This window comes from Oncorhynchus mykiss, unplaced genomic scaffold (genome assembly GCF_057628025.1).
Source record: "Oncorhynchus mykiss isolate SJ-2025 unplaced genomic scaffold, ASM5762802v1 scaffold101, whole genome shotgun sequence".
Lineage (NCBI taxonomy): Eukaryota > Metazoa > Chordata > Actinopteri > Salmoniformes > Salmonidae > Oncorhynchus > Oncorhynchus mykiss.
The window spans coordinates 2,416,352-2,428,568 of NW_028322100.1; the positions used below are offsets into that span (position 1 = coordinate 2,416,352).

The 12,217-nt window shown below is 44.8% G+C and overlaps 1 protein-coding gene across 2 annotated transcripts in view; it reads right to left on the minus strand.

The window, feature by feature from the left end:
• LOC149970062 (transcription elongation regulator 1-like protein) overlaps positions 1-10,491 on the minus strand; it is a 228,033-nt gene extending 217,542 nt beyond the window's left edge. For both annotated transcript variants that reach the window (XM_090228818.1, XM_090228819.1), the window contains exons 1-4: positions 9,779-10,491; positions 7,254-7,625; positions 4,138-4,284; positions 288-558 (exon numbers count right to left, since the gene is read on the minus strand). In XM_090228818.1, coding sequence (XP_090084944.1) covers positions 288-558; positions 4,138-4,284; positions 7,254-7,571 — 736 coding nt within the window. In that variant the 5' untranslated portion in view covers positions 7,572-7,625; positions 9,779-10,491. The remainder of the gene's footprint in view (positions 1-287; positions 559-4,137; positions 4,285-7,253; positions 7,626-9,778) is intronic.
• Between the last annotated feature and the right edge of the window lie 1,726 nt (positions 10,492-12,217).

Consider the following 12,217-nt stretch of genomic DNA (forward strand, 5'->3'; position numbering starts at 1 on the left):
CATCCCAAATTTCCACCCTATTCCCTATGTAGTGCCATAGGATACCTGGTCAAAAGTAGTGCACTATATAGGGAATAGGGTGCCATTTGGGACACGCTGGGAGTACTGCTGCTATCTCTCCAGTCTGTTTAAAAAGAGGGGATTAAACTTTGGGATCAGAAAAGTTACTAAAGATGATAACCATTATGAGGAGAACAGCGGATAGATGGGGCTGTGGCTGAGAGGAGGCAGCAGACAGGCTTGTAAAGTACGGAGCAGGTCGCTAGGTAAAACAACACTCCACTAACCTGATATACGTCTGGGTGACATGAGGAGAGAGTTGAGACTCCTGGAGGCAGCAGGTCTGGGTGACATGAGGAGAGAGTTGAGACTCCTGGAGGCAGCAGGTCTGGGTGACATGAGGAGAGAGTTGAGACTCCTGGAGGCAGTAGCTGGCCTAGATATGCTCATTGCCATTTGATTTGTCATCAACAATGGTTTTTCGTGCCGCTGGAAGATTCCTATTTCCTCCGGAGTAAGCCAGGTGTTCTCCAGAGCCAGAGTGTTGTTCAAGTATGCCTAGAGACACAAGGGAGGCAGGAGCGTCAGGTACACATAGAAAAACAAAGACAGAGGCAAGTTCTTGTTCAGATAAACCTACAAACACAGAGACAAGTTGTTGATCAGGTAAACCTAGAGACAGAGAGACAAGTTGTTGATCAGGTAAACCTACAAACACAGAGACAAGTTGTTGATTAGGTAAACCTAGAGACAGAGAGACAAGTTGTTGATCAGGTAAACCTAGAGACAGAGAGACAAGTTGTTGATCAGGTAAACCTAGAGACAGAGAGACAAGTTGTCGATCAGGTAAACCTAGAGACAGAGAGACACGTTGTTGATCAGGTAAACCTAGAGACAGAGAGACACGTTGTTGATCAGGTAAACCTAGAGACAGAGAGACACGTTGTTGATCAGGTAAACCTAGAGACGGAGAGACAAGTTGTTGATCAGGTAAACCTAGAAACATAGAGAAGCAAGAGTTTTCAGGTAAACTGGACCTTTATGTCTGTTTATACCCTCCAAACATATTTCCTGAGGTAGACACACAGAGTTAAGGAAGAGTGTCTGGGAAAACCTAGAGACACAGATAGTCACGATGTTGTTCAGGACAGCTGTTGTAAATCTTGAAACACAGAGACGACAGGCAATTCCACAATCATGGAAAGAAAACAAGGGCCTTATACAGAGACCCTCTTCAAATTGACCTGTCCTTGACCATTACGGGGCGGCAGGTAGCCTAGTGGTTAGAGCGTTGGGCCAGTAACCGAAAGGTTGCTAGATCAAATCCCCGAGCTGCCAAGCCATCTGAACAAGGCAGTTCTGCCTCTGAACAAGGCAGTTAACCCACTGTTCATATGCTGTCATTGTTAATAAGAATGTGTTCTTAACTGACTTGCCAAGTTAAATAAAGGTAAAATAATACAATATAGTGCTTACAGAGTCAACTGTCCTTAACCATTACAGAGATTACAGTTTGAACTGTCCTTGAACAGTCCTTGAACAGTGTCCGTAATCATTACAGTGTAATCATTAACCATTACAGGGATTACAGTGTGAACTGTTCAGTGATAACTGTCTGTAATCATACAGTGATAACTGTCTGTAATCATACAGTGATAACTGTCTGTAATCATTACAGTGATAACTGTCTGTAATCATACAGTGATAACTGTCTGTAATCATACAGTGTGAATTGTTCAGTGATAACTGGCTGTAATCATACAGTGTGAACTGTTCAGTGATAACTGTCTGTAATCATACAGTGTGAACTGTCCGTAATCATACAGTGTGAACTGTTCAGTGATAACTGTCTGTAATCATTACAGTGTAATCATTTACCATTACAGGGATTACAGTGTGAACTGTTCAGTGATAACTGTCCTTGACCATTGGGGCGGCAGGGTAGCCTAGTGGTTAGAGCGTTGGACTAGTAACCGAGCTGACAAGGTACAAATCTGTGAACCCCTGAACAGGCAGTTAACCCACTGTTTCTAGGACGTCATTGAAAATAAGAATTTGTTCTTAACTGACTTGCCTAGTTAAATAAAGGTAAAATAAATAAAAATTACAGTGATAACTGTCCTTGACCATTACAGTGATAACTGTACAGTGACAGTTACAGCCGGGATTACAGTGAGTCTATCTGTGACAGATACAGCAGGGATTACAGTAGGTCTATCTGTGACAGACACAGCACAGTACACAGTATCTGTGACAGATACGACAGTGAGTCTATCTGTGACAGATACAGCAGGGATTACATTGAGTCTATCTGTGACAGACACAGCAGGGACACAGTATCTGTGACAGATACGACAGTGAGTCTATCTGTGACAGATACAGCAGGGATTACATTGAGTCTATCTGTGACAGACACAGCAGGGATTACAGTGAGTCTATCTGTGACAGATACAGCAGGGATTACAGTGAGTCTATCTGTGACAGATACGGCAGTGAGTCTATCTGTGACAGATACGGCAGTGAGTCTATCTGTGACAGATGCAGCAGGGATTACAGTGAGTCTATCTGTGACAGACACAGCAGGGATTACAGTGAGTCTATCTGTGACAGATACAGCAGGGATTACAGTGAGTCTATCTGTGACAGATACGGCAGTGAGTCTATCTGTGACAGACACAGCAGGGATTACAGTGAGTCTATCTGTGACAGATACAGCAGGGATTACATTGAGTCTATCTGTGACAGACACAGCAGGGATTACAGTGAGTCTATCTGTGACAGATACAGCAGGGATTACAGTGAGTCTATCTGTGACAGATACGGCAGTGAGTCTATCTGTGACAGATACAGCAGGGATTACAGTGAGTCTATCTGTGACAGACACAGCAGGGATTACAGTGAGTCTATCTGTGACAGATACAGCAGGGATTACAGTGAGTCTATCTGTGACAGATACGGCAGTGAGTCTATCTGTGACAGACACAGCAGGGATTACAGTGAGTCTATCTGTGACAGATACAGCAGGGATTACAGTGAGTCTATCTGTGACAGATACAGCAGGGATTACAGTGAGTCTGTGACAGACACAGCAGGGATTACAGTGAATCTATCTGTGACAGATACAGCAGGGATTACAGTGAGTCTATCTGTGACAGATACGGCAGTGAGTCTATCTGTGACAGACACAGCAGGGATTACAGTGAGTCTATCTGTGACAGATACAGCAGGGATTACAGTGAGTCTATCTGTGACAGATACAGCAGGGATTACAGTGAGTCTGTCTGTGACAGATACAGCCGGGATTACAGTGAGTCTGTCTGTGACAGATACAGCTGGGATTACAGTGAGTCTATCTGTGACAGATACGACAGTGAGTCTATCTGTGACAGATACAGCCGGGATTACAGTGAGTCTGTCTGTGACAGATACAGCTGGGATTACAGTGAGTCTATCTGTGACAGATACAGCTGGGATTACAGTGAGTCTATCTGTGACAGATACGACAGTGAGTCTATCTGTGACAGACACAGCAGGGATTACAATGAGTCTATCTGTGACAGACACAGCAGGGATTACAGTGAGTCTATCTGTGACAGATACAGCAGGGATTACAGTGTGTCTATCTGTGACAGATACGGCAGTGAGTCTATCTGTGACAGACACAGCAGGGATTACAGTGAGTCTATCTGTGACAGACACAGCAGGGATTACAGTGAGTCTATCTGTGACAGATACAGCAGGGATTACAGTGTGTCTATCTGTGACAGATACGGCAGTGAGTCTATCTGTGACAGACACAGCAGGGATTACAGTGAGTCTATCTGTGACAGATACAGCAGGGATTACAGTGAGTCTATCTGTGACAGATACAGCAGGGATTACAGTGTGTCTATCTGTGACAGATACGGCAGTGAGTCTATCTGTGACAGACACAGCAGGGATTACAGTGAGTCTATCTGTGACAGATACAGCAGGGATTACAGTGAGTCTATCTGTGACAGATACAGCTGAAGTCTGAGACCCTGTATGCAGATCAAATGGCACCCTATGCACTACTTGTGACCAGGGCCCATAGGACTCTATATAGGGAGTAGGGTGCCATTTGCGACTCAGGCCAGGTTGCAGTGGTTTGTCTACCTTGTAGTCGGGGACCTGTTTCTCCACCCATCCTTTGCCACAGTGAGGAGGCAGCACTGAGCGGTGCAGATGGGGAAACACAGGGACCAGCTCCAGGTTGGCCGAAGGCTGAAATCTCAGCACGTGGTGTGGAGATGGCAGCTCCCACTGAGAGGAAATGAAACATATTAGAAGACAGGAAATACACATCATTCAGGTTTAGAGATCTCATTGGATGATTCAAACTTTATTTCTGGAAGTAGCTTGAATTGCTTGTGGCAGGGGACGTTGGTGTCTTAACAAGATGCTAACAAGCACTAATTCATTAAAGAATATAAACTAACAAGATGCTAACAAGCACTACTTCATTAAAGAATACAAACTAACAAGCACTACTTCATTAAAGAATATAAACTAAAAAGATGCCAACAAGCACTACTTCATTAAAGAATATAAACTAACAAGATGCTAACAAGCACTACTTCATTAAAGAATATAAACTAACAAGCACTACTTCATTAAAGAATATAAACTAACAAGATGCTAACAAGCACTACTTCATTAAAGAATATAAACTAACAAGCACTACTTCATTAAAGAATATAAACTAACAAGATGCTAACAAGCACTACTTCATTAAAGAATATAAACTAACAAGCACTACTTCATTAAAGAATATAAACTAACAAGATGCTAACAAGCACTACTTCATTAAAGAATACAAACTAACAAGCACTACTTCATTAAAGAATATTAACTAACAAGATGCTAACAAGCACTACTTCATTAAAGAAGTTACAGTGCCTTGCGAAAGTATTCGGCCCCCTTGAACTTTGCGACCTTTTGCCACATTTCAGGCTTCAAACATAAAGATATAAAACTGTATTTTTTTGTGAAGAATCAACAACAAGTGGGACACAATCATGAAGTGGAACGACATTTATTGGATATTTCAAACTTTTTTAACAAATCAAAAACTGAAAAATTGGGCGTGCAAAATTATTCAGTAGGATGGTATGGTGGACAATGAACTGTAGTTGGTAGGATGGTATGGTGGACAATGAACTGTAGTTGGTAGGATGGTATGGTGGACAATGAACTGTAGTTGGTAGGATGATATGGTGGACAATTAACTGTAGTTGGTAGGATGGTATGGTGGACAATGAACTGTAGTTGGTAGGATGGTATGGTGGACAATGAACTGTAGTTGGTAGGATGGTATGGTGGACAATGAACTGTAGTTGGTAGGATGGTATGGTGGACAATGAACTGTAGTTGGTAGGATGGTATGGCGGACAATGAACTGTAGTTTGTAGGATGGTATGGTGGACAATTAACTGTAGTTGGTAGGATGGTAAGGTGGACAATTAACTATAGTTGGTAGGATGGTATGGTGGACAATGAGCTGTAGTTGGTAGGATGGTATGGTGGACAATGAACTGTAGTTGGTAGGATGGTATGGTGGACAATGAACTGTAGTTGGTAGGATGGTATGGCGGACAATGAACTGTAGTTTGTAGGATGGTATGGTGGACAATTAACTGTAGTTGGTAGGATGGTATGGTGAACAATTAACTGTAGTTGGTAGGATGGCACATTGGATGATGAACTATAGTTGGTAGGATGGCACAGTGGATGAATTAGAGTCATATAGAACTAGGTAAGGGCTTGCAAACAGAACAGAACATAGCCTACTGTCTACCACTGACAAGCCTTTCAAATGTGTATAACAATAATGCACAACTTCATTCTGGGGCTCCTCAGAATCCTTCACGATGGAAGAGTGTAATAAAAGCGTAATTTTCTGAGCATAGAGTTATGGATCTAGTCTCCACCAATCTACTCAGTCTTAGCCCTCTATCCATGGTTCCGGACAGACAGAAGACATTGGTCTCTCTCTGTGAGACACGCTGATTCATCCCACCAACCGCCACATTAAAAATCAATCACAAGCTTCTTCTGAAAAAGCTTTGCATTGCAAACATATCACATCAAACACCTGCTGTGTCTGTTGCTGCGTTCATTCTCCTTTCCTCTCCTCTATGCCACTAATAGTAAGTGCCTTCTACAGTCTCCTCCCTATGAAAGGTGGGTAACGGTGTGAAAAAGCCAAGGGCGACATCAGTGCCAATATGCCTGACCTGTCTTGATCAAGTCCGCTCTCTGCTCTCCTCAGATTAAATGTCACGCTGTGTGTGTCTGTGTGAGCGGCATCAGAGGACCAGGAGGAAGAATGTGCTCTGATCATCAGGATGTAAAGAAGACACTAAAAGCACCGCTGTTGCAATCAGAGACCCACTGCAGTCACACTACACTACAGGCCACTCAGGGCATGCATATGGAAATACTTATTTTCCACCATAATTTGCAAATAAACTCATAAAAAATCCTACAATGTGATTTTCTGGATTTTTTTTCTCATGTTGTCTGTCATAGTTGAAGTGTACCTATGATGAAAATTACAGGCCTCTCTCATCTTTTTAAGTGGGAGAACTTGCACAATTCGTGGTTGACTAAATACTTTTTGTTTGCCCCACTGTACATATGGAAATACTCTTGACATTGTGCTACATGGTTCAGTTTAGGAAGGAACAACATCCATCTGTCGCTCAGTTGGTAGAGTGTGGTGTTTGCATTGTCAGGATTGTGGTGTTTGATTCCTGGGACCACCCATGCATTATAAATAAATAAAATGTATGCGCAAATGACAGGAAGTGGCTTCGAATAACAGCGCGTGCTAAATGGCTCATTTCTATTATACATAACCACTAGGGCATGGAGTTGATAATGTCCAACCAACTATTACATTCGTCAGCAACATAGAAAAACTCCCCAGCTGAAGTGGTAATGCAATATCCCTCTGAAATCTGTATGCAGATAGTAACAACACGGACGTGGGGCTGTACGGACCAGTTTTCATCAGACTAACTAGACCAACCCAGGGCACGTGTGTGTCCGTTCGTGCATACATGTGTGCCTGCCTATGTTTACGAGTGCAGGTGAGTGTCTGTCTCTCTGTGAGTGTAATCCCCTATCAGTGTGGACATGAATGTTGCTCAGGTTTATAGCAAACACTATTTATCATTCATAATAACCATAATTCTGAAAATATCTAGTTTTATCTGATAGCAACCTACCTGCACGTTCTGCAGGGGAAACTGACTGATGCCAGGGTTAGCTGCTGTGTGTGTCGGTATCCTGGCCAGAGGCAGGAAGGGATCACAGGACAGCTGCCAGCTGGAGACGGCTTGGAGCAACGGAGGAGGGTGGTGATGGGAGAGCAGGAAGGGGTGGTGATGGTGTGGCGCGGCAATGGGGGCTGTATTGGCACCCAGCCGGCAGAGCCCCGAGGCAGCAGCAGAACCAGGGCCAGGGAGCATCCACAGCCATGGAGAGGCATCTCTCTCTATCTGCCACAGCTGTGGCTGAGCCTTCAGTCGCCCCACAGGGATCATCCCTACATTCTAGACCACCACACAACACCTGGAAAGGCTGGGAGGGACCCTAGACTTCAGAGAGGACATTGTTTCATTATTATCAAGTAGGTTGATAAAGAATAAAGGATGGGAGACCTGGTGAGAGGCACCTGCCCATACTCACACACACACTCACTCACACTCACACACCCACTCACTCACTCACTCACTCACTCACTCACTCACTCACTCACTCACTCACTCACTCACTCACTCACTCACTCACTCACTCACTCACTCACTCACTCACTCACTCACTCACTCACTCACACACACACACACACACACACACACACACACACACACACACACACACACACACACACACACAAGAAGCTAGGCAGTCACTCACACACACACAAGCAGCTAGGCAGTCACACACACACACAAGAAGCTAGGCAGTCACTCACACACACACAAGCAGCTAGGCAGTCACACACACACACAAGCAGCATGGCAGTCACACACACACACACACACACAAGCAGCTAGGCAGTCACTCACACACACACACACAAGCAGCTAGGCAGTCACACACACACACACACACACACACACAAGCAGCTAGGCAGTCACTCACTCTCACACACACACACACACACACACACACACACACAAGCAGCTAGGCAGTCACTCACACACACACACAAGCAGCTAGGCAGTCACTCACTCACACACACACACAAGCAGCTAGGCAGTCACTCACACACACACACACAAGCAGCTAGGCAGTCACACACACACACACACACACACACACACACAAGCAGCTAGGCAGTCACTCACTCTCACACACACACACACACACACACACACACACACACACACAAGCAGCTAGGCAGTCACTCACACACACAAACAGCTAGGCAGTCCCTCACTCACACACACAAGTAGCTAGGCAGTCACTCACACACACACACACACAAGCAGCTAGGCAGTCACTCACACACACACACAAGCAGCTAGGCAGTAACTCACACACACACACAAGCAGCTAGGCAGTCACACACACACACAAGCAGCTAGGCAGTCACACACACACACAAGCAGCCAGGCAGTCACACACACACACAAGCAGCCAGGCAGTCACACACACACACACAAGCAGCTAGGCAGACACACCACTCACTGGAAATACTCTACACAACAAGTAATTACAGCACTTGTAGGTATTGATTTAGTGAGGTACAAGGCAGTATCACTCATAACTGTACATGTAGTTAGAGGGGCCGATGGATGAAAACAAGAAATATAAAGAAACATCATGATAAATGACTTATGGCAGATGGTCACGATGCAGGCAGCCCGTGCACACATTTATTCCATGCAATGGTCTGCGGGGTGATCGGAAGAGGGATACAATAACAACAATTAGCAGGTGTTCTAGAATACCTTAAACGGGGTTCTATCGGGTTTTATGGAGAGCGCATTCCAGAGGCTGTTATTGAGCTGCGAGGAGAATGTGAAAAGTATTACATCCAAAGGGTGCACAATTATTGAACACTGAGACACATACACGTTTCGGACTATGAAAGACGCCTAATAAAGTATAATGCGCATTTGCACTCTGAATTAGGACTACGCTTAATATTCAGGTTTTCAAACCTCTTCTCTGGGACCCTCAAACGAACTAGCTCACCTGATTCACCTATTCCAAGGGCTTGATGATTAATTGACAAGTTAAATCAGGTATGCTAGCTGTGTAATCGTTCAAATAATTGGAACGGCTGGAGTTCACCCAGAAGATGTTTGAAACCCCCCCCCCCCCGGTCTAATAGACGTACCGTTTTTTTCAAGAAGGAAAAATGTGCTTGATCGATTCCCACATCTGTTAATTTACATATTCTACTGTAAGGGAAGGCTACCAAGACAACGGAGACCAGCTGGCAAGTTTATCAAATAAGCCTACAACTTGGAGATGCATGTTGGTAAAGTCCTTGTAAATTGTGTAATATCTGCGTTAAAATATAAATCAATAAGAACACACGGGAATTAGTTATCTCCCTTGTTCCGCACCAGATGGACCTTGTCAATGAGAGGTAGCCTATCACTCCAAATTAAATAAGAATAACAATGCGTTTAGTTTGACATTTAAATATGGGAATGAATGGGGCACAATTGAAGTTTGGATGGAAAGTTAATTTAAAAATCAGTCTTCACATTGGATCAGATATCCTCCACCTCACCTATAATGCGTTGTAGGCTATCAATCCCTTCAATTGTCCACTATTAACATCGCTTGTCCATAATTTATGGATTAATTTTCCGTTGGTAATTTCAATCCAAAAATGACTACGCTGTTTATCCTATCCAAATATCCAAAACATGCAGCCTTGTCGCCAGGTAGGCTACAGTATAGCCAGCATACAATGGAGGAACTGAGGACACTCGTTCGTTCATGAAGCGCAGGGCATCTTCAAACCGTGACGGTTGGTTGGTGAGTGATGGTTTGTCAGAAAAGAGAGAGAGGAGCTCGAGCCCAATGGAGATCTTCTATTTGCTGTCACGGATAATCTCTTCTCACCCTGATACCGTTTCAGCCTCTTCCCCACCGAACGTCACCCTTAACGCAACACCGCACCGCGCAGAGCCACGGCTTAACTCCACTCACTTCTCCCCAATCAAATCATAGGGAATAGGTTGGACTAGCCACAGTTTTTCCTGTTTCAGAAAACTTCCTTTAGTGCAAAACGTGAAAACATTCCTAAGCGACTGCAAAACGTCTCCGATGAGAACTGAGAAGCCTACTGCGCACCTCTCTCGCTCTCTATCTGTCTCTGCATCATCCGGCACCACAGTGGAGTCTGGACTGCTCCTCTCTGAACAGCAGCAATCCAGTGCGCTACTGTAGCATAGTGTCCTTCCCACATCTCCTATCTCGGCACCAGGGATTTTGGATACTGTATGGCAAGTCACATGGAACACAATCTAATCACATGAATGACGCACAATCTCGCCAGCATTCAGGATACATCACTGTAGCGCGTGGTAAATTGAGCCACCTGGGGGTACTTACAGCAGCCACCTGACAACCTAAACTTTGACCGAGTGTTGTTATATATTCTGCTGTTTTTCAGTCATAAATATATCGCTTAAAGGCAACATACTGTGGGAGCAGAAGGCGTTTTATTCAGAACAAATTATATGGGGGTGTATACATGTTTGAAGGGTGCCCCCTCCCTTCCCTATCTCTTTTAGAGGGAACATTGTAACGTTACAGTCATACGATTGTTTGGTTTTCCGTTCCCATTGTCCAAAAAAGTACAATGAGCACAACGCATTTCAGCAGCATGGCGGTGTCCACCAGCGCAGCCCAGTCTCTACAGCAGCGTTTCCCAAACTCTATACGGGGCTCGAAGTTACCATTTCAGCACCACGCGAGCGCCGCCCAGTCTCTATACTAGGGGGAACAAACCATTTCAGCACCACGCTAGCGCCGCCCAGTCTCTATATTACCGGTAGCAAACCAGTTCAGCACCATGACGCCGTGTGACAATGTATAGTCAATACAGGTGCTGAACTGCACTGAAATGTAAACAACATTATCCCACAGGCTGAATGGAAACATGCAGCGGTATAATGACACATTTAAACTCAGCAAAAAAAAGAAACGTCCTCTCATTGTCAACTGCTTTATATTCAGCAAACTTAACATGTGTCAATATTTGAATGAACATAACAAGATTCAACAACTGAGACATAAACTGAACAAGTTCCACAGACATGTGACTAACAGAAATGGAATAATGTGTCCCTGAACAAAGGGGGGGTCAAAATCAAAAGTAACAGTCAGTATCTGGTGTGGCCACCAGCTGCATTAAGTACTGCAGTGCATCTCCTCCTCATGGACTGCACCAGATTTGCCAGTTATTGCTGTGAGATGTTACCCCACTCTTCTACCAAGGCACCTGAAAGTTCCCTGACATTTCTCGGGGGAATGGCCCTTGGCCTCACCCTCCGATCCAACAGGTCCCAGACGTGCTCAATGGGATTGAGATCTGGGCTCTTTGCTGGCCATGGCAGAACACTGACATTCCTGTCTTGCAGGAAATCATGCACAGAACAAGCAGTATGGTTGGTAGCATTGTCATGCTGGAGGGTCATGTCAGGATGAGCCTGCAGGAAGGGTACCACATGAGGGAGGAGGATGTCTTCCCTGTAACGCACAGCGTTGAGATTGCCTGCAATGACAACAAGCTCAGTCTGATGATGCTGTGACACACCGCCCCAGACCATAACGGACCCTCTACCTCCAAATCGATCCTGCTCCAGAGTACAGGCCTCAGTGTAACGCTCATTCCTTCAATGAAAAATGCAAATCCGACAATCCCCCCTGGTGAGACAGGAGAGCACTTTTTGCCAGTCATGTCTGGTCCAACGAGGGTGGGTTTGTGCCCATAGGCAACGTTGTTGGGGTGATGTCTGGTGAGGACCTGTCTTACAACAGGCCTACAAGCCCTCAGTCCAGCCTCTCTCAGCCTATTGCGGTTAGTCTGAGCACTGATGGAGGGATTGTGTGTTCCTGGTGCAACTCGGGCATTTGTTGTTGCCTTCCAGTACCTGTCCCGCAGGTGTGATGTTCGGATGTACCGATCCTGTGCAGGTGTTGTTACATGTGGTTTTCC